Here is a 22994-nt window from a genome sequence, read left to right on the forward strand (position 1 = left end):
AAAAAATTCAAATAAATTTTTCTCGAAAATGGTACATGCTACCGAATTTCGACAAATATACTTTTTTTTTTCTAGTATCCTTTAGAGTTTACAGAACCATTTAGAAATGTAATAAATTTAGACTTTTAACATATTTTTTCTTCGATTGTACCCCTTCAATTATCTGTATCGACGACACTGCTTTTCAGAATGAAACCGTTTGCACATTATTCTTAACGCACAGTTGATGTTTACTCATGTACAAATTTTGACATTTTTATCTTTAGCCCGATTTAAAGATAATTAAGGAAAACCATTTGGAAAGTAACAACTTCAACATACTGTATATCGAAAACAGGGCGTCTAAGAAAAATATGTTACATGAACTACCCCCATTATTTTCCCATGAGAAACTTGCACACAAGTTTTTTTGAAACATGAACGGGACACCCTGTATAAAGCACCGTTTTGATAAAACGTAATGATAATGCGAAAGATTGACATAATCACTTTGTGAATTTAAGAAAGGTATTAATGTTGTATATTGTCTGTATTGTTGTTTATATTGTGTATTGTTTATATTGTTTTTATATTATTTTAAATACATACATTTTTTATTAATCAAATTAGATAAGTACTATCAAAATGGGAATATTTTCTTACATCGTCTTCAATTTATTTGCACTTAATATTTTTGCCATTCTCTTAGAAACCAAAAACATTCAAAACTTTTTATTTTACTTACCACAGCCAATTTCATCAGATCTATCATGACAATCAGGATCATAATCACATCTATGAATCTTGTCTATACACTCGCCACTACCGCAAAGGAAACGACCCACTTCTGTACAGGAGCAATTGAGTTCATCGGTTGAATCACCGCAATCGTCTACACCATTACAAGTCAAATTTAACGAGATGCACATCTTGTTCTGACAAGGGAACCAGCCTAACGGACAGGTACGATACCCACAATAACCTGGTTCCTCATCTGATCGATCTGCACAATTTGGTATACCGTCACAAGTGAGATGGAATGGTACACATCCGCCGTCTGAACATCGGAAAGAGTCTCCGTTGTTGGTACAGTTAGTAAATATTTTAGAAATACATTGTCCATCGTCAGTCAACACACGACCTTCCAAACAAGCGCATTCTACAGCACCCGATGATGATAATTTGCAAATCTCCTCACATCCTCCATTCTGTATTAAACAAGGATTAGAGAAGCAATCTTCTGTATCATTAGCTATCGTAACGATCCCCATTGGTCTAGCAACATCTCTCCTCAAGAGAACGACATACTGGCCTGTATATTTATCAGCTCTTATTACTGCATGCAGCATCCAATCTGTCCAATAAATGAAGTCTCCGTACACTGCTAAGGCAAATGGGTGCTGAGGAGTTACCTTGGCCAGAACTACTCTATTTGAGCCATCATATTCACATCTTTCTATCTTATCTAGTCTTGCATCTCCCCAATAAAGTTTCTGTGCTTTGTGATCAAGAGTTATAGCATTTGGCATTCGTATGTTTGTTTTTATTATGGATTCTCGTCTGTAGCCAGTTAAAAATGCCCGTTCAATGCTAGGCTGATGAGAATTCCAATTACTCCAGTAAACTCGACTTCCACAACTATCCACAGCGATTCCTCTTGGTTTGTCTTGTAGTCGTAAACGCACTATTGTTTCGACATGACTGGCATTAGACATTGTGTGTGTTAAATTTACACGATTAATTGATGCTTCATTGTTGCAAGTCCAGTATAAAGCATTGCCTAGTTGTTCATATGCTAAACCTTCTACAGACCCTTGCCCTAAAAAAAAATAACACAAAAAAATTAATATAAACATTTTTGGTAAGTTCACAGGCACATAACCAGAAATGATTAACTAAATTTTTCAGAACATGGTCAAACAAGGCAGTGGCCCATTTGGCAAAATTATAACCCTCTTTTGGGCCCACTAAACTTCAAGGGTCTGGTTATATGTCCATAAGTTTATGTTTTACTTATTTTCAATTTACTATATCCATTTAGAAAAAAAATATTCAATTAAAATACACTCGTTTGTAGTTTATCTAAAAATTCTTACTTGAACAACCTCGGAAAAACCACATAGACACATCTAGCTCAGAAAGTTTAGTTATATAGTATGTTTCATGTTTTACATGTGCATGTAACGAAATGATTTTTACAAAAGAAAATTGTCACATTTCATTGTTTTTTTTTTAAATAATGAAATTAAAAAATTCTGAACAAGTGGAACAGCTGCAATACAGCTTTACTTCTGAATCGACATCTACAGATAAGGAACCAGCCGTTAATACCAGTCAATAAGTGATTGCATCATTAAAGATACACTAGGCACAGAAATTATGGGGTATTAAAAAAATCCCAAAATCTTGGGTGATTTTCAAAGAGCTGTAACTTGGAGGGAAATGATCGTAGAGAGAAGAAAAAAAATAGAATTGCAGCTTCAGGTGTTTAGTTTTCAGATCTTCAGTTTAAAATTTTTTAGTGTCAGCAATTTTTTAGTAATAAGAAAATCAACGGAATAAAAAATTTGTAAATTTTTGCTTTTTTTGAAATGGTCTATGGACTTAAAAAAAATTTGTTTGGTAATTTCATCGTAAAGCTCTTTTAGATAAAGTTCTCTAATTTGAGTGGTTCCGGAGCCTTGTATGTTTATTTCTCGCTGAGTGATCGTCGATCAAAGCAAAAAAATCATTTTTGACTTTGGCAATCAATTACTCGGGAGATAATGGTCGTACAAAAAATACAAGCAGGGTTCTTGATATAAAAAATTTTTTCGAAGTGAAAATGTTGGTTAGAAAAAAAGTAAAAAATTGCATAATTAGGGATATTTGAATAACTTGGAATAACTTTGTAAATAATGAATAAGCTAAGGACATCGACTGTAACTTTTCAACCTCAAAGCATCGTAATGAAACCCTGATAATTTCAAACTGCTGCGATTTTTTTTTTCTTAGTGCCGGGAATGTTTAAATTTGTCGTTTTGCTGAAAATCAATGTAATAAGTAATTTTTCACTTTTTATTCATTTTTTTAAGTTAAAAATGTTCTTTTAGCAATAATCCATATTTTCTTCATCAAAAAATGTCCATGATTCTAAAAAAAAAAATATATATATAACCGTGCCACCCGCTAGTACAAAAATTGAATCGGTCAAAAAAATCGCACAATGGCTTAAAAAATTCAAGTGCTTCCGAAAGCCGTGTGGCGCTTTTTAATTTTCAAGATGGCGGTTGCAATATGGCGGCTACTATCCACGAATTTTTGCGACCTCCTGAAAGAAGTGCTACTGAAAAAGGAGCGATGATGACGAAAATTTAGCTATGCAACAAAAAATGTTTGTCTGGTAGAGAGTTACCAAATTCCATGCGTGTCTGAATTTTCAAAATGGCGACTTCAAAATGGCGCCGATATCATCGAAATACCAAAATTTTTGGCTTAAACCTGTTGCAATCCACATTTGACGGTATATGAGCTAGTGTTATTCAACACAAAACGTTGATACGGAAGTGCTCTACCAAATGTTATGTGCTCCTTGCACAAATTTTAAAATGGCGACCTCGAAATGACGCTTATATAAGCGAAATAGCTCGATTTTAGGTCAAGATCTGCTAATAACGCCATTTAATTGCGGTTAAGCTCATGCTATCTAACTAGAAACGTTCGTAAGCAAGTACACAACCTAATATTAAGTACACCTTACAAGTTTTCAAAATGGCGCATTCAAAATGGCGCCTATACCAGTGAATTAACACGTTTAAGTTCAAAATCTACTGAAAACGCCATTTGATCGCTTCCATACTCTCACTAATATTTTGAAAAATATATATTTCTTCCATTTTTTTTTCAAAAACAAATCCTTTGTGAGTTATTATAATATTACACTTATTACACAAAAAAATATAAATTTTTTCAAAAAATATAAATATGAATATATGTTTGGCATAGAACTTATGTATTTTTTGTGGCTATGTGGTCTATTTCTGAAAAAATTCTATTTTTGTAAAAAATCCATTTTATATAAGAAACATTTTTTTTCAAGTTTCAACAAAATATATCTTGAAAACAAAGCATTTCCGGATATTTTTCCATACTTTTGTTCTTATTATGAGCACTTGAATTCAAACTTTAAAATTTTTTAATCAATTATATTGTAAACTTGAAAGTCGGTAAACAAAATTATATAAAAATTGTACTTACTTTCAACAATGATCTTATGATCAGTGCCGTTAAAGAATGCAGTATTAATAGAACCTTTCTGAATATCAGAATAAAAAAGTCTTTGATATTTGTAGCTGAAAGACAGACCTATAGCATTCTTCAGTAAAGTAGAGTTTTTAATACTAGGCTGAGGTGAATTTTGTAAATTCTTGTCACCAATCATCTGTATGGAATCGATACTGACCACACGAGAGAACATGACAAAACTTTCAAATGCTAAAAATTTAATATTTTATTTCAAATTCAGATTAGTTTTATGTACCTACGTTCACAAGTTTTCCCATCTAATGCGATACGACCGTGTGAACAGACACACACGGGGTGGGTACTGTTAAATAGGCATAATTGTTCACATCCACCGTTATCCTTACCACAAGGGTTCGTACCATATTGCTTATGTTTTGAGAATATTTGAATATCTTTCAATGAATCGCCCAAATTGTCTTTTAGTATGACAAAGCGAGACAAATTGGATGTGGGGGCCATTTTTACGCTGCCTCTGCTATGTGAGCTGAAATTGAAAAAACAATAATAAATGTAAACATATTTACAGCCTCTGTTGGCTTAGTTAGACCACATTTTTTGATAAATCACTTTAGTGGAATAAAGGTAGCTTAAAAATGTGCATTATTTCGGAATAATTAGCAGAGCCTTGGATTTTCATAAAACCTTTTGCAATCGACTTGAAATGGCTTATAAAAAAAATTTATAAACTTATATTTGTACGCTAATTATTTAATTGTTTAAACGATAAAAAATGGTTTTTCAAAGATTATTTTAAATAAATCAAAAAATTTCAAACCAATTTTAATCAAATTGATGCTATAGGGGTTTTCGAGGTCTCTGAATAAGAATATAATGTTAAAAAATAAAAATCTAAATGGCTGGTCCAATATGGCCGACTTTTTTTAAACAATTTATTAAAAAATTATAATTTTCAAAGCAATTTTAATCAAATTGATATTATAGGGGTTTTCGAAGTTGCTGAACAAGAATATTATATCACAAAATAAACATTCAAAATGGCCGATCCAATATAACCGACTTTTTTTAAAATTTATTTAAAAATTACAAATTTCAAAGTAAATTTAGTTAAATTGACATTATAGGGGTTTTTGAGGTCTCCGAACAAGAATATTATATCAGAAAATGTAAAATCAAAATGGCTGATCCAATATGGCCGACTTTTTTAAACAATTTATTTCAAAATTACATTTTCAAAGCAATTTTACTCATATTGATATTTTTCAGATCATTGAACAAATATAAAATAAAAACTAGTTAAATTTTAAAGAAATTTGGGTATGATGTTTAGGGTTCTGCAAAAAGTCAATATATGGGATTCTTAAGTAGGTAACAAATTTATTAAATATGAAAAAGTATTTGCATATTAAAAATAGAAATATGTATAAAAAAATAACAATATTCAATTTTCATTCTCTTGAAATTGGTCTGATTCTCGTTCTTCTTCGAAAAATGCTTGGCAATTGAGACAATCAGTTCCGGAACAATTAGAGCATGCTATGGTGCAAAGTAGGCCCGCCTTCCGGCAACCGCAATTATTAGCACAGCCACTTTTGCATCCGCAAAAAATCAATTTGAGAAGTTCAGATCTTGAGTCATAAAAGTTGGAGTCATACCCGAATCTCTCCATTAGACATGTAACATGCGCCAGGTAAGCTCCATTCACCGAGCAGATGTTCTCTCTATCTCTTTCTAATATTCAAAAATAATTCTCGAATCACGAAAATGAATTACATTACCAGATAAACTTCTATTACATAATTTCATCACGAAAAAAAATATAGGTAAAACTGAATCTCGTGACAATTTATTGAAAAACCGTATCTTTTCGTATTTTATACAATATTATAGTAACAAAACATTTTTTCAAAATTCGACGAGTTAAATAAAACAAAATGGACCATCTTAAAGTACAGTTTTCAAGCTTCAAAAAATGCTCTTGTAAAGTTACAATATCATATTGTGAACTAAAGTTATTTGACTTTGAAACGTGACCTAAAAAAACAAATTTGCCTTATTTTAAAATTATTGAATATTTCGAGCGTTGTATTTTTCAAATTAAAATATTAAGATTTTTTTTATATCACTCACTATTTTAAATGCTATTTCAAGAGTAATGTTTGAAAGTTTTAGATTTTTATCTTAAAAATTAATGAAATGACAGATCTTATAATTAATTTTGTAGAAAATTCTAACGTTACATAACCTTTATTTCCTGCAAATATTTTTTTCGATTTTAAAATCATAATAACTTGTTAGCTACAAAATTCCTCTTTCATTTAAATTTCTGTGGACTTAATTTGATCAAATTGATCAAAAGTTATAACAAATATAGTGGATAGTGTGTGAGGCTGCGCGTTGCTTGAGTCCTGTGCACAAGGGCCCACGCTTTACATTTTCATACAATTTAAAAAAAATTCTACAAATTACAGTTTTCATTTTAGAAAATAACTTTATATACATTTTTCATGTAAAATTTCCCGTTCATTCGATTGGCGCAATTAGTTTCAAAAAAAAAAATTGAATTTGTTAAGATATACAATAAACAATGGAATTTTGCAACTAATTTGTTAAATAAATAATCAAGCGTGCACTCTATGGTTGGTAACTTTTTATATATTGTTCCTAAACACCCTCACAAGTGTGTCCTCAAAAGTTACCCGATCTGTTAATTTTTCCGAAGTCTGAACTACTTGTAGATGTGCCCTTAAAGGTTACATGATCCATGTGATTTTTACACGACAGTGCTCCATTTCATTGTAGACATGAATGAAAGATTACTTAAATAATGAATTTTCCACAGGTGGATAGGCGGCAATGGACCAATATCAGCGATAATCTGTATGATTGAAAGCAAAGGTAATAATTTTGAACATTCTCTTTAGGCAAACCTTTTCAAGTTTTCAAATAAATGTTATTTAAAGCATATTCTTACTCTTATCCAACTTAAAGACACCCTGTTCAATTTTTCATTACAACAATGAAATATACCTATTGTATTTACTTTGTGTACTCACATATCTATCCAGAACAGCTTATCGTCAAATACTGTCAATGCTACTGGGTTCTCCAAAGAAAAGTTTAGTAAAACGGTATGCTTTTTGCCATCATATGTAATACTTTCAATAGTATTAGCCCCAAAATCACAGAAATAGATCACTTCATTTTTGGAGTCGAAGGTTACATCACTAATAGACACTTGATTATCCAATAACAATTTTCTATTTTGGCCATCTAGAGTAGCAATTTCTAACTTCCTGCCAGTAGTCCACACCATGTATCCCCTAACTGGATCTAAGGCTATAGAATTTGGTTTACCAATTTCATTTGATAACAGTACATGTTCTTTTGTGCCGTCTAATCGTGATACTTCTATTGTACCTCGTTTTGAATCGCACCAATACATGTTTCCTGCTATCCAGTCCACAGCTAAGCTGGTCAACCAATCAATGGGAACATTTTCCATCATCTCGGTTTGTTCGAGAACAAACTTTCTTCCGGTACCATCTCTCTTTATTCTTGCAACTGTACCCCTGTCGGTATCTGCCCAGAATATTAAATCTTCAGCAGCTACAAAATCGATTGCATTAGCACTTGACACTTTAGATATAGGGCCCAAAACTTGAGTATCGTTTGTACCATCTAATGCCAAACCATGTAGTTCCCAGTTGTTGGAGTAAAACAGAAATTCTTCAATTCCAGTACACTTAGATGGGTCTTGGGAGTCTTCTTTATAACCAATAGCACACTTGCAGGTGAAATTTTTATCCGATATGGGAATGCATAGATGTTGGCATATTGACTTATTACTATTGCAAATGTGATCGCCTCGCTGCTCTAATGGATCATAAACTCGTAAAGCTAGTACACTATCCGTATTATTGCGCAATAAAGTGTCATTTAATCCTGTACTTTTATCAGCTAAGTGGATGGTATGATCACCATCGTTGGAATAATATATTTTACCCTGATATACGGTTATGGAAGATACATGTGGGGGCAATTTTAATTTTGTAACATTACTACCATCAAAATTGCAGTAAAATACTTCATATCCACTAATCCAATATAACCGCTCAGAATCTAGATCAACAGTTAAACATTTAGAAGAATTTGAAGCAAGAGCATCAACAATAGTTTTCCTGGAACTTCCATCCATAGCACTTGTTTCGACTAGAGCTGTCTCATTATTAAGTGATATCCAATATAAACTGCCTTGTAATGGATTAACAGCAATAGACAAAATAATCACGTTTTGAAGGATATTAGTGGTGAATTCTCCATCTAAATTGCACACGATTATTCCCATTTTGGAAGCGACGAAGAGCAAATTAGATATCCAGTCCACTGCTAAGCCGGACGGATTGTCCAGACCTGTGTCTATGAGTGTTTCTGTTGGACCCTGAATTAAGCCTGTACGTTTTACTTCATTTATGTGAGTATCCACCCAATATATAGTGCTATTGTGTGATACATACTCCAAATGTATGGGACTTATTACTTGTGGCACACTTATTGTCGGTATAGTATGATAATAGGGTTGTTCTAGGTCCACTCCACGAATTTCACTACTTCTTGAAATTAACAACACCTTTTCATTCACTAAAATGCATTGGAACAAATTAACTAGTGCAAAAACTCATTTAAGACATGCACTACGAAGAAATAATTACAAATTTATTTTGAATTTATTAATTGAAACTGAAATACCTACATTACAGGATGGTCCATAAATTGTCTATCAAAAATAAAGGTACGTTTTGTATAGATTTTTCTATAATATATTTGTCTTACTTTATACAGGGTGTCCTGTTCATGTTTCAAAAAAACTTGTATGCAAGTTCCTCGTGGGAAAATAATAGCGGTAGTTCATGTAAAGTTTTTTTCTTAGACGCCGTGTTTTCGAAATACAGTGTGTTGAAGTTGTTACTTTTCAAATGGTTTTCCTTAATTATCTTTAAATTGGCTGAAGATAAAAATGTCAAAATTTGTACACGAGTAAACATCAACTGTGCGTTAAGAATAATGTGCAAACAGTTTCTTTCTGAAAAGCAGTGTCGCCGATATAAGTAATTGAAGGGGTACAATCGAAGAAAAAATATGTTAAAAATCAAAATTTATTACATTTCTAAATGTTTCTGTAAACTCTAAAGTATACCACAAAAAAAGGTATACTTGTCGAAATTCCGTAGCATGTGTTTTGACATTTTTATCTTTAGCAAATTTAAGGATAATTAAGGAAAACCATTTGGAAAGTAACAACTTCAACACACTGTATCTTGAAAACAGGGCATCTAAGAAAAAAACTACAAGAACTACCCCTATTATTTTCCCATGAGAAACAAGTTTTTTTGAAACATGAACGGGTCACCCTGTATAACAAGATACCCCTATTTTGTAATATCCTAAAAATAGCAGAACTCAATTTTGGATCACCCTGTATAAATATACAGGTAGTATCAGTTTTAAATAAGGAATATGTCAAAATAGACAGATCAGTGAAAAATAATCTTTTTGCTTATACATTTTTTCTATGAGGCACATGATTTAGTGTTAAATGTTCTTTTTTTCCAAGTTTTTGTAATATAACTTCAAAACCATTAATAAATTCTGGACATAGTTTTGTTTTAAGAAGTCATAAAATTATAGAAAAACAGTTAAAAATAATCGCATAGGTATAGATATAGGTGAAGGGAACTCTTTTTTCTTAGAGATTTTTTTTAAATTGCTGTAATATTATTATTAATAATTGTTTCTTGATTTTTTTTAATTTTTAGTATTTTTCAAGATAACAAATTCAAATTTGTCAAGAAAATTGCACTTAGCACTGCCAAATATAGAATTTGTAAAATTAACAACAAAAAAGGTAGACAGGACAATTATAGGATCCTACAACTTCAAATTTCAGATTCAAAAGTTTTCAGCTGTATAAAATTTGATATTTATATTTCGTGCAAAATTTATTACCAGTACACACACAATGTAAATGGATTTTACAAAGTGTGCAATAAAAACACAATTTTCTTCAAACCGTTTTATAGGACAAACCCTCATTTATTAAGAATACTTACAGTGTGCAGTCACGAAATTCCACACGAAATACAATTTTTCGACCATTTCGAAGATAATTTATTGTTAACGGATGGGTGTATTTTGTGACAATATTTGTGTACCTTTTTTTTTACTTTATCGGTTAAATTCCATATTATTTTACGATTTTCCGATAACAAGTTTAATCAACTAAAGAAATGTATAGTGGACGGACAATATACCACTAAGTATTAGGAATCAGACATGGATTCAGATGAATGGGAGGATAGCTAGTAAATTAGATATACCAAAATTTAATCTTCAGGTTTTCATACCATACCAAACATAGATTTTAATCCAAGTCAGGATTTTAGTGGGATAAAGATCAATAAATAAAAAAACACTATATTTTAAATCATTGCAAACGTTTCGGTGTTATTTTACACCATCCTCAGGGCTAGAAATTTGAAGTGTCTTTTGTCCAACATAATAGATGTAAATATTAAAAAGATGGTATCTAGATACTTATATGTGTACTAATAATTCACGGAACAAATCCAATGTGATTTTCTTTCACAGTAAAAATTGTTATAATAGTTGTCTTAGGTACTGTCTAGCAGGATGACAGTAGAAAAGTACATATAGATTTTAATTCTTTTACAATTTACATTTGAAATTCCCTTCAATAGAACAAAACAAGTTCTTATTTTCAAATATCTATATATGTAATTTCCTTTCTTATTTAAAAGTTTATTAGATTATTTGTTAATGCTGTATCTCACCGTAAACGATTAACAAAGTAGGTCAGAAAATTATTTGAAATTATTATCTCAAAAAATACTAAAAATTCCAAAAAAAAACTAAAACATTTTTTAATAATAAAAATGACAATTTAAAAAATTGAAGGTGGGCACAAAATTTCATAAGAAAATTTTTAAGAAAAAGAGGTCCTCGTCTCCAACGCTTATGCGATTATTTTTAACAGAATTTTTCATATAATTTTACGGCCCTTCTTATAACACAACTACGTCCAAAATTCTACAGCAATACATTAAATCATCTTAAAATTATGTGGTGAAAACTTAAAAAAAAAATAATTTTCACGGATCTATTTATTCTGAAATATCCCGTTATTAAAAGTGATACACCCTGTATATTCTTTACTTGTTTTTTCATGAAGAATTTTAAAACAAAAGGTAGTTATAAATATTAAATTTATAGTTATAAACTCACCTACACAAGTTCTGTTGTCTTCACTAAGCCGCATAACATGAGGACAATCGCACCTGTACGACTGATTAAGATGTATCAGACACAAATGCGAACAGTCCCCATTATTTTTGCCACATGGGTTAACTCCGTCACGAGGTTGTCGGCTTGGATGCATTATCTTAATATCAAATGGTTGTGTCAATGTCCTCTGTATAACTCTAATATCGCCTCCTGTCCATTTGTTAGCCCGCACAACGCTATTTGATCTCCAATCCGTCCAGTAAATATAATTTTCAAATAGAGTAATTGCGAAGGGATGCGACAATGTTTCATGGTTGCGAATAACCTCATGCAAATCACCTCCATTATAATCGCTTGTGTGTATCGAATCAGAGCGTGCATCTATCCAATAAATCCTCCTCATGGTATAATCTAAAGTAAGACCGTTAGGCCAGCCACCATTTACAACCTTAACCACGATTTGCCGATTCAATCCCGCTAGAGAACACCTTTCTATTCTGGGTAGCGAATTATCCCAGTCTGTCCAGAACAAATGTCCATCTCTAGGGTCTACAGCTATGGCTCTAGGGCTCTCCATTTCACCAGCTACTAAAGTACGCCTATAACTGCCATTAAGCTTGGCCACTTCAATCTGATCTAAATTGCTTTCAACCCAGTATAAATTTTCTCCAATCCAATCTACCGCTAAACCTTCCGCAGTAGATAAACCTGTCTGTACCACAACTTCAATGTTGCTTAGAGATCCACCAATAACGGTGCCTCTGTATATTTTATCGTCTATAACATCAGTCCAAAACACCTACAAGAAATAATTAAGTCCTAAAAATATTTATTAAAAACAATGTATAACTCATACATCACAAGTTTCTCTTCGGGTAAGGATTTGTTAGGGGTTGTTTTAACAAATTTTTTAATCCAATCGAATTAGTTTGAAAGTCAAAAAATTATTAGTAGACATTTTATTGCACTTTATGACGGGGAAGGGCGTAGAATATCAAAAAAGTAACTCGAAAGAAGTGATGCTAAGGTGGCAAATTGTAAATAAGTGGCAAATTTACGTGTTTTTTCACTTTTTTTACTGTCCGCAAAAATCTAGATGACCTATCGGAAAATTAGTCATTATATGTTGTAGGCAATTAAATTACCTACAATTTAAAGTATCTAAGTCATATTTCACCAATTTGTTAACTGTAAAATAAAGGTTGAACACGGAAAAATCAGTTTTTGGAAATTGCACAATATTATTGCAAAAAAACGATGAATGTTGATGAAATTTAAGGAAAAGCAGGTCAATCCAAGGACCAACATGTGTGCCAAACACCGATTCGATTGACCATCAAACTGTTGCTCCAGGTATTCATTAATTCATTTTGTTTATTTTTTTGTAACTAATTGTTTAATTACTAAAGGTTAATTTTAGAAGTTAATATCGTAGATATAGGTTCTAATTGATCCAAAGAAACGTATTGAAAAGGAAAAATTTCAAAAAGTTGAAATTAAGTAGCCCTATACAACTAACAAAATAGGACGTACAAAACAGCGTTATAAACAAATTGTCCCAAGGTCAGGCAAAAGCTGCTCGGGAATTCGCTCTTTTTGCATTAAATAGTTTAATTTTACGGGAATTTAAAAAAAAAAGAAATCACCTACGCCTCTTTGTTTTTTCCATAAAATTCAATAACATCCATCGCTTTTTGGAATAACAATGCGCAATTTTCGAAAACTGATACTTCCGCATTCGACCTTTATTTTACAGTTAACAAATTAGTGAAAAATGACTAGATACCTGAAACGGTTTATTACTATTTTTATTACTCATGGCAGATAAGTCCTATCTTTTCGCATGTTGTTTAGGTCGGTAACTAGCTGTTTGCCCACTCTATTTATTTGCGTGCGGTAATCTTACTTGTCACAAGCGAATTGCCAATAAAACACAAAATTGAAATACCTACACACCTAAAATATTATTTTTAAAAAGTGACATTTAAATGACAGTTACTTATGTCAACTTAAACTGAATAAAAATATGTGGAGCTCACCGGGGCTTCTCCCCTGGACTCTAAGATTTCATTGCATTCATAGTAAAAAATAGTATGTGCAATTTATGCGGTTGTCTATTGCCCACTTAAGCGGATGAGCGCACTCACTTTGTTCGTGCGCTCAACTCCGCTCTCGTGGGCAATAGACAACTTACCGCACTTATTGCACAATATACTATTAAAAAAAACTAAAAATAAATATTTTTGGACACCATACATTCTAATAACTTCCAGATTTCAAATTATAAATGTTTTTATTTAATGAAAAAAAAATGGCAATTGGAAATCGATAATTTAAGTAATACATACATACATACATATTAAAAAAGGAATTCCTAACACTTACCATATCAGTCTCATTAGTGTGGTGAAAATCAAGGGCAATGGTATTTTTCAGGTTAGATATAAAAGACTTTATACTAAAAGTATGCAAGTCAACTCCCCTCAATTCATGCCTGTTGCTAAATATCACATAAGGCCTTCCACTATCAACACTTTTACATGTAAAACCATCTTCTTGCATCACGTACCCATCAATACAAGTGCATTTGTACCGTGAACCACGAGGAATACATATCTGCGAGCAAACTCCCCATGCCTCACAAGGGTGTGTTTCTAAACAATGGGCCCGGTCTGCCTGTAAGTGCAGATGAGGTGGGCAGGAACATATGAGTCCTTCAGGGGCATTGTGGCAGTCATGAGAACATGCAAAGCTGTGCTCGCATAACATGTCACCGCACCTCATGCCCTCGTCAGATTGATCTTCACAGTCAGGTTGTTCGTCACACAATTGGCCTACAGAGATACATTTTGTGTTGTTATCACACAATCTACTGGGGTATTCACAGGTCGCAGACACAATGGGAAATTTTGCTCTAGTAGAATTGAAAATCAAATCTCCACATTTCTGGCCTCCTTCGTCCGTTCCGTCATCACAATCTTGTCTGTTGTCGCATAGCTGAGATGGGGTAATGCACTTCGTATTGTTGTCACATAACTTGAAAGGCGAATTGCAATTTAAGATAGGTATGTTTAATTCTGTGGCATTTTTAATTTTGATCGGGTCACATTTCATTTCATCTGAGCCATCCACACAGTCTAAGTCAGCATCGCAATGGAACACCTCAAATAATAATAATAATAATAATAGTAATGTAATGATAATATTTTTTTTTATTTTTTATTACAACAAACTAAAATTGTTGATTGATAATACAATACATATAAACTGTTTATAAATAATTCTTTAAAATATACGAACATACGTAAGATATTATTAATAGTTTTCATAACTGTTTACTAATACCTGCATACGAGAAACTGCTGCTTATGACAAAACATACTTCCTTCATGGTAAATTTTCTTCTCAACAAATTATTCAAAAGTTATTAAACACAATTTAAAAATCATAAGACCTCATCCTAATAACAAAAGTTCATATAAACATATATTCATTTTTGAGATACAGAACAGAGTATTCTAATTAATTTTTTTTCCATTTTTATATATGTTTTATTTTAGCAGATTTGATACTGATTTCTTGAGTAAAATCTCAAAATTCCAACTTTTAAATAGAGATTAAACAAGAAACTTTTAAATTCTAATAGGTATGGGTAAATTTTATGAAATTTTTAGATTAAAGTTTTGTTTGTTTTTAATTGTTCTGGCTCACCCCAGGCTACTGCCATTTCTATATTTTATTTGTTATTTAATATAAAATTATCTCTTCAAAAAAAAAAATATATATAGTTAATAGTACTTGATATTCAGGGTGTATTATGAAGAGGATCCTGTAGGATTATCTCAAAAAGTAGTCAGAATTGAAATTTGAAAATTTGTATACAGTGGTTTATCAAAGAGATCTATTCAATGAAAATAGTGTCAACTTCCTCGCACTTCCGGTTATACTTGAAGTCATCATTATCTCTATTATTTCAAACGGAACACTATGTATATCTATGCATTTTTAAATTTTACAGCAAATTCTAGATTATTTTCATATAAGGTACTATGGACAGTTTTCAAGTTATTATTAATTTTCGAAAAAAAATTGAGGGATTTAAGTTATTTTTAAAAATAGAATAACTCAGACATTTTGCTTTATTTATTAATGAAATTTGGCATGGATAATTTAAGATCAATGGAATTCAATCAGTTTATGTCAAATTTGCAAAAATTCATACAGAATGTTTAAAAACTTGTGGCCAATATTGTGACGTTGAAGTTGAATTTACTCAAAATTTTCAAATGGTACAACCTGTATATTATTACATTAATGGAGACAGAATGGGGATGTTTCACATTTTTTTTCATTTCTTATTAAATTCCTTTCATCGTAAAAAGTCAATTGTCACATAAATTTTAAATTTTTAATTAATAGTTTTCCTATAAAAAAATATATTAATTCAAAATCTATGCACTAAAACGCAGTCTTAAATAAAGACGGCTGACTCTTATGTCACGATCCGGTATCGGTCCAAATTAAACGAGTCGTGTTCTGTAGTCTGTCTCACTCTTACTCAAACTACGTGTGCCGGAAAGATTTTATATTATTTACTTTTACTTAACACAATATTGTTAATTATTTTTAAAATTGTACATTCTATGGCTACAGAAGCTGGATTTGTCCAAGAGCAATGTGATAATTTGTCAAAAATAGATGTTCTATAAAATATGTTTGCATGATTTCTTCATCATTTTCTCATCCTTTGGTACATTAAATAGTTTGTTGGGGGCAGTTAGTGTTGTGGAACTACACATGGGTACTATAATACTTTTGTTCAGACACTGTTATGTTTTTCACGTTCTCGTGTTGTAATTCTGATCCTGAAACCGCCACGCATTAAAGCTGCCTGGGTAGATATTGTGAAAATGTTCGTAGACTCTGTGAAAATTAACAAAACTTGTCTTTAAATTTATACACTAAAACTAACTACTCAAAACTACTCAGAATTCAATGCGAACACAAACTAATTCAACACAAGATTAAATGACAGCAATGCAATGACAGCGCCAGCCTCCCGCATCTTGACAGTCTTAACACTCATATACCGGATCCTGACGTCACAAATTGCTTGACCAATTAGGGAACGTTTTCGCCCACCTAATTATATTTAATATTTTAATAATTAATTACATATTAATAGTTAAGTTTAAAGGGTTTTACATATAGAAACATACTTTTATAGTAATTTTCTGCACTTTAAATTTTTGCTTCAAAAGAAAATTTGATGCAACTTCCTCATTAAGTTCACTTTAAAATGATACTATAGTTCCCTGTACCAAAGTTAACAGTTCTTGTGTAAATTGGAAATTATTGATTTCGACACAGAAAAATCTACGAATAAGTATGGTGTATAACAATAACAAAAATTACAGTTCATTAATCAGACACCTTTATTATTCAATTCTTTAGTGCATCAAATCCACCGTACATTTTCACAAAAGGAAGAAAAGGCAAAAAGAGCAAAACGTCCTAGAAGAACTAGTGGCACATAGAAACTAGACCGAAACAAGAAAATTTTATCAGAAAGTTAACGATATGAGGAAAGAGTTTAAACCAAGAATTAACACATGTAGAGATAAGCAAGGAAACATAGTCAATAGTGAGGAAAAAATACTATAATGTGTTGGCTTGGACACTTCAGAGAACTGCTGAATGAAGAAAACCTAGAAAAACTGAGACCCCTTCCACGGCATACACAGAAGACGACATCCCCCCCAGCAATCCTAAATGAAATAAAAGAAGCCATCAACTGTCTCAAAAATAATAAATCGCCAGGTATACCAGCAGAACTCTACAAACATGGTGGGGAAAACTTCATTACTTTTATCTGGAAAATCATTAAGATGGTCTGGGAAAATAAGGAGATGCCATATGAATGGAATCTTGGCCTTATCTGTCCCTTACACAAGAAAGACGATCAACTCGAGTGCACAAACTACAGGGGAGTTACCCTGCTCAACACAACACATAAAATATTCTCCTATATTATATACAGAAGACAGAAGGTGAGCCCTTATGCTGAAGCTATATTGGGAGAATATCAGAGTGGTTTCCAGCCTAACAGATTTACCATCTACCAGATTTTTGTACTGATACTGGAAAAAACACACGAGTTCATCATCGACACATACCATATCTTTATTGACTTTAAAGCGGCCTACGACAACATCATTAGACCCAAACTATATGAGGCCATAAGGGAACTAGGTATACCTGTGAAGCTAATAAAACTAGTACAAATAACAATGTGCCAAGTAACATACAAAGTAAAAGTGCAAAATAAGACATCAGAGCCGTTCACCAGCAATAAGAAGCTCAGACAAGGGGATACGCTGGCATGTCTCCTCTTCAATCTGGCATTAGAAAAAATAGTCACAGAAGAGAACAACCGAGGAACAATTATTTAATAAGATCTTGCTGGTAATGGCATACGCAGATGACGTGGATCTGATCTCACGGACATTGAGGGGAGCTAAAGAGATCTTTGGGACATTGGTTAGCTCAGCAGAAAGTATGGGACTAAGGATTAACGAGAAGACTAAAATTATGATATTGACACCAGGTAACAGAGCCAGAAACATCGGCCAAAACCTAACTATAAATGACTACAACTTAGAAGTAGTGCAAACCTTCACTTACCTAGGATCCTTGACCACCATAGAAAAAAATATCCAAGCAAATAAAACGCAGAATATTAATTGCCAACAAATGCTATTTTGGGCTTAGTAGTAGACACTTCACAAGCCGAGCGCTATCGCTGAAAACAAAGCTGATGCTCTACAAAACACTAATACTGCCAGTACTGACTTATGGATCTGAAACATGGACCCTGAGCAAAGCTGACAAAATCCTACTTCTAACCTTTGAAAAAAAAAGTACTGCAAAGAATATTCGGTGTAGTGTGTGACAATGGGGTGCGGCGCCAATGTTACAACTTTGAAATATACGAAAAATATGAGGATAGAGTTGTAGTAAAAGACTCACAAAATCAAGGACAATGGCAGAAGAGATTGGAGGAAGTCGGGGCTCACATAGGGCTGTCACACTTAGGATGATGAAGAAGTTGGAAATTTAGAAGTTGGAACTTTGAACTGATAATATGCTAAAATGGAACATTATACTCTTTTGTTATTAAGAAAAAAAAAATTGAAAAAGACACGTATCTTAAAAATAAGATGTTATAGAATCCATGTTTATATTAACTTTTTTTTTAAATCAGGTCACATCAATTTTAAAATCGAATGAATATACATATAAACCAAAAATTTATTTTCTTAAATGAAAATCCTGGTTTATTTGTTCTGTATTGGAATCCTCTCCCCATTCTCATTACAGTGGTATACCTACACGTATTATTTATATTTGCTTTAACAGTTTGGACAATATTTTGGTATATTCTAAAAACTATACTCAAACTCAAATAGATGACATGTATAAGTATATGTAATAAAAAAAGAGGAATAAGAAAATGACAAATATACAGGGTGTTTATAAAGTTTATGGTGGTAGCTTGTGGAATTATTTTTGAAATAATTAAACTTCAACATGTGTCAACATTCCTATTCCGACAACACAACTAAGTACAATACATGTACATTTTATGTGCTATGTATCAATAACACATGAAAAATTAAATATAATATAATCATTTGACTGTACAAAGTATAGAATTGAAAATCTAAGCAAACTTGATTTTTGTTTTGTAATTATTTATGCAGATAAGTCAAAATATGTAGATTGATTGCGAGTGGTAAACATTCAGCTTCTCTGTGTTTTGTATTGGGTTGTTTTTACTTCATGAAAATTTAAGATTTATTTTACTCCACCTCTTTTCTGAACACAATTATTGCTCATAGAATTTTCAATGTGGTTTTTTGAATGCAGCTATTCTTCTCATTTTTTTACCCTTCTTATAAATTATTATTGCTAGAACAATGTATTTATGATTGTTTTGTAGCTAAAAGCATGAATTTTTAAAGGTGATCACAGCAGTTATACCTGTCATGCAGTAATTTTGAGTAGCCCCAAAAATGGCCAAAAAGCTTATTTTTTGGATATTTTTTTTAAATTTGATTAAGGATTTAAATATTTTAAAAATCTGCAACTACAGAACGTTAAGTTAAATACTCAAATAAATATGGTAAATAGGAAAAAAATTACATATACACCTTTTCCCCGAGAAATGATGACCTCATTTGTTTTTTTCTTTTTGAAAATTTGAGTTTATTTTTCAAAGCCTGTAGAGATATTTTTCTTTTTAGTTTAAATTACTCAAAATATAATACAGAAGCAATATCAAAAAAATTCCGAGAGTTGCAAGCACTTTTAGGTCAAAGTTAGTTGAAGACCACCAATGGACTGATGATAATTTTATTACTATTAATATTATTAATGAAAATAATAAATCATTTTTGAAACATAAGATATACCTAGTGCTAAAAAAATAATGTAATGTATCTGTAAAATAAAATATTAATAAATATCCTCATAAATAACTTACCTTTGGTATACATTCATAATTGCTACAGGTAAACTCATCAGGTTCACAATTAACTTTAGTGCCACAGTCATTTTCATCTGATCCGTCAGGGCAATCCATGGAACCATCACAAACTGCAGGCATTGGGAGGCATTTATTAAGTGGCTTGCATGGAATTTCACCAGGCGTTGGACATGACAGACAGTTCAGTTCATCCGATCCATCATCACAGTCTTTGATTGAATCACAATAGAATCCAACAGTTATGCATTGACCATTTTTGCATGTGAATTCATTTACGTCACACGATGAAATTTCTATAAATTTCATTTATTAGAAGAATTGTAATTTTTTTATTTTTATTCTTGTATATAAAATACAAATAATGTACTCACTACAATCTTTCTCATCGCTGTCATCATCAGGCCCACAATCACTAACATTGTCACATCGCCATACTATCGGTATACATCTCCCAGACTTTTTACATTTGAACTGTGTTGCAGTACAGACTTTGGAACACATAGTAGGATCTTCATCTGTTCCGTCTAAACAATCCTTTTCCCCATCACACACCCAGTGTTTAGCGATACAAGTAGTTTTATCGCACTTCAACTGATTCTCTCCACATGACACATGCTCACAGGGTCCACCAGGTTCAGAGGATTCGTCTGAGCCATCTTCACAATTATCAACACCATCACATAAATAGGCATTGGGTATGCAGCGCATATTGTATCGACACTGAAAAGCTTCTGGTAGACAGAATGCAATGTGGGAGGTATAGTTTGCTTGTTTGACACAAGTATTGTTTTCAATGCGATAACCGTCGGAGCACGAGCACACTGCTCCATTTGCTCTAGGAAAACAAAATTCGGAGCATGACATACGAGAGCAGTTATTATCCCCTGGAACAAAATTTAATGCAACGAATTATTAAATAAATGAAGTCTTCTTACTGAAAACTAGAACCTTGGATCCACCAAAGCAACATAAGTCAACCTTTTGTGAATGCTGCTTTCCATAAGATGCTCTTTATTCTGGTAATGTACAGTTATCAACATTTCGTTTTCATTAAAGCAAATGAAAATTTATGTAACACAGTGTAACCAAAAAAAACCAACAAAATAGTTGAAATGTTGGCGAAAGTCGAGTTGAACTTGCAAGATTTTTGTCTGTTTCTATATTTTTGTATTTTCCAATTTTCGGATATTCAATAGCAGTGAAATTTTGTATTTTTATTGAGGAATTATTGCATTTAAAATATATTATCATTTACTAATAATAATGAGAGAATGAGAGCTGTGTTTAATCTCCATCATATAAATTCTCTCCCGGTAATAAAGGTATGACTGCTTCCACCAGAGCAACAAAGTCATAGCAACAAACTTGTTAAGTGTAATTGCTATATTTTCTTTGAAGTTGATGGAAACAAACAACGCAGCGCAACTTTATGTAACAATTTTATTGCAGCAATGAAGATCGACTAGTAGCAATACAAAGCTATTTTTTTTGTACATATGCAATATCCACAGAAAGATGCTATGTTGCTCTGGTACCATTATCACGTAGATTACCAAGGCCTAAGCACTCCATGCATGATGTCACTTCAGAGGGGACAGATATGTAACGTAATAAATGTAACGAATATGGATTTCTGTATAAAAAAGTCAGTGATTTAAGATAAATTTCAAAATTTTATCATCATGAAGCTAAAGTATGCATTGCAAATTTATGTGTTATGAGCAAATAAAATTGTACATTTAGTTAGTGTTGCCAAATCAAATTAAAAAAAATTGTAAACGTTTCCTGTTTAAACGAAGTTGCCAATCTATAACTATAAATAAGCCTTATGCCTAATAATACAAAAAAGTAAAATTGTGGAAAATTTAAGTGAATTTAGTTAAAAGAAAAATAATTTCTAATCAAAATAAGTTTCTCTTTTACCTAATCTATTATTTCGTTTGCCACAATAGGTATATAAATAATTTAATGATACATTACACGTCCCTATGGTTTTAGAGAAATTATACTGAAAATTTTTTGTATGTATATTGCATATAGTTCTTAAAATAATGTAAATAAAGAATCTCAATATTTTAATGAAATAATGTTAGTGTGTGGCATTAGCGAGCACCGTAACTGCAATGTAACTTCATCTCTTGGGAAACCAGAGACAAACTTTAATGATTTTTTATTGATATCTTTGCACAGAAGTACACAGCAAGTAGAAATGCATTAAAAATGCACCAGTTGGACTCAAAATTAACTTCTCTGCCTTATGCCTAAACTCAAATTTACAACCTGATTTAAGTTGCTAAAATTTCATGATATATCGTATGTCTCATATACAGAAATTTTAAATGAAAACACTCAAAGTCGTGTTTTACAACACAATTAATCTTACTGAAATTACTAACTAAGTTAGTATTGACCTCAGTCATTTACAACTGAAGTGTTATTTACAAAAAAATATATGGCACTATTGACTATATACTAGTGGCGGCTCGTCAGGCAACAAAAGTGATGCACTGCTTCACCTAAAAGGACCCCACACGTTTCTTATGGGAAGTGGCCCTTGGTGAAATTTTCTGAAATTGATATATGTTATTCTATTCGAGCTCCTGATCAAAAGTCTCCATGGGCACAAAGTGTAATAATGGACAGATTTCGAGATATAGGGGGTAGAAAGTGAAGTTCGGCATAACCTCCAATGTAGAAATCGTCGGCCCTAGAATGACTTCTGGCTTTATGATTGTGACGGACAGGGGGTTTTCGTGATTTAATAATTCTAGCCTAATGTCGGAAATGACAATTGTCACTTCATGAGTGACACCCGACCTTTTAAATGCATCAAAATCACTTAAAAAATACTGGTAGTACGCGCGTTCCAGTAGTTAGGTTGGATAGTCCTTTGGCTGCAGGCAGTTCGTTGACCATGTAAAGG

The 22994-nt window shown here is 32.1% G+C and overlaps 1 protein-coding gene across 1 annotated transcript in view; it reads right to left on the bottom strand.

Annotated features, from left to right (window-relative positions):
* LOC108908522 (low-density lipoprotein receptor-related protein 1) overlaps positions 1 to 22994 on the bottom strand; it is a 124890-nt gene that overhangs the window by 31768 nt on the left and 70128 nt on the right. The window contains exons 5-12 of the mRNA XM_018712579.1: positions 20443 to 20955; positions 20069 to 20364; positions 13909 to 14685; positions 11524 to 12322; positions 7278 to 8862; positions 4503 to 4747; positions 4216 to 4452; positions 725 to 1798 (exon numbers count right to left, since the gene is read on the bottom strand). Coding sequence (XP_018568095.1) covers positions 725 to 1798; positions 4216 to 4452; positions 4503 to 4747; positions 7278 to 8862; positions 11524 to 12322; positions 13909 to 14685; positions 20069 to 20364; positions 20443 to 20955 — 5526 coding nt within the window. The remainder of the gene's footprint in view (positions 1 to 724; positions 1799 to 4215; positions 4453 to 4502; positions 4748 to 7277; positions 8863 to 11523; positions 12323 to 13908; positions 14686 to 20068; positions 20365 to 20442; positions 20956 to 22994) is intronic.

This window comes from Anoplophora glabripennis, unplaced genomic scaffold, assembly GCF_000390285.2.
Source record: "Anoplophora glabripennis isolate ALB-LARVAE unplaced genomic scaffold, Agla_2.0 scaffold313, whole genome shotgun sequence".
NCBI lineage: Eukaryota > Metazoa > Arthropoda > Insecta > Coleoptera > Cerambycidae > Anoplophora > Anoplophora glabripennis.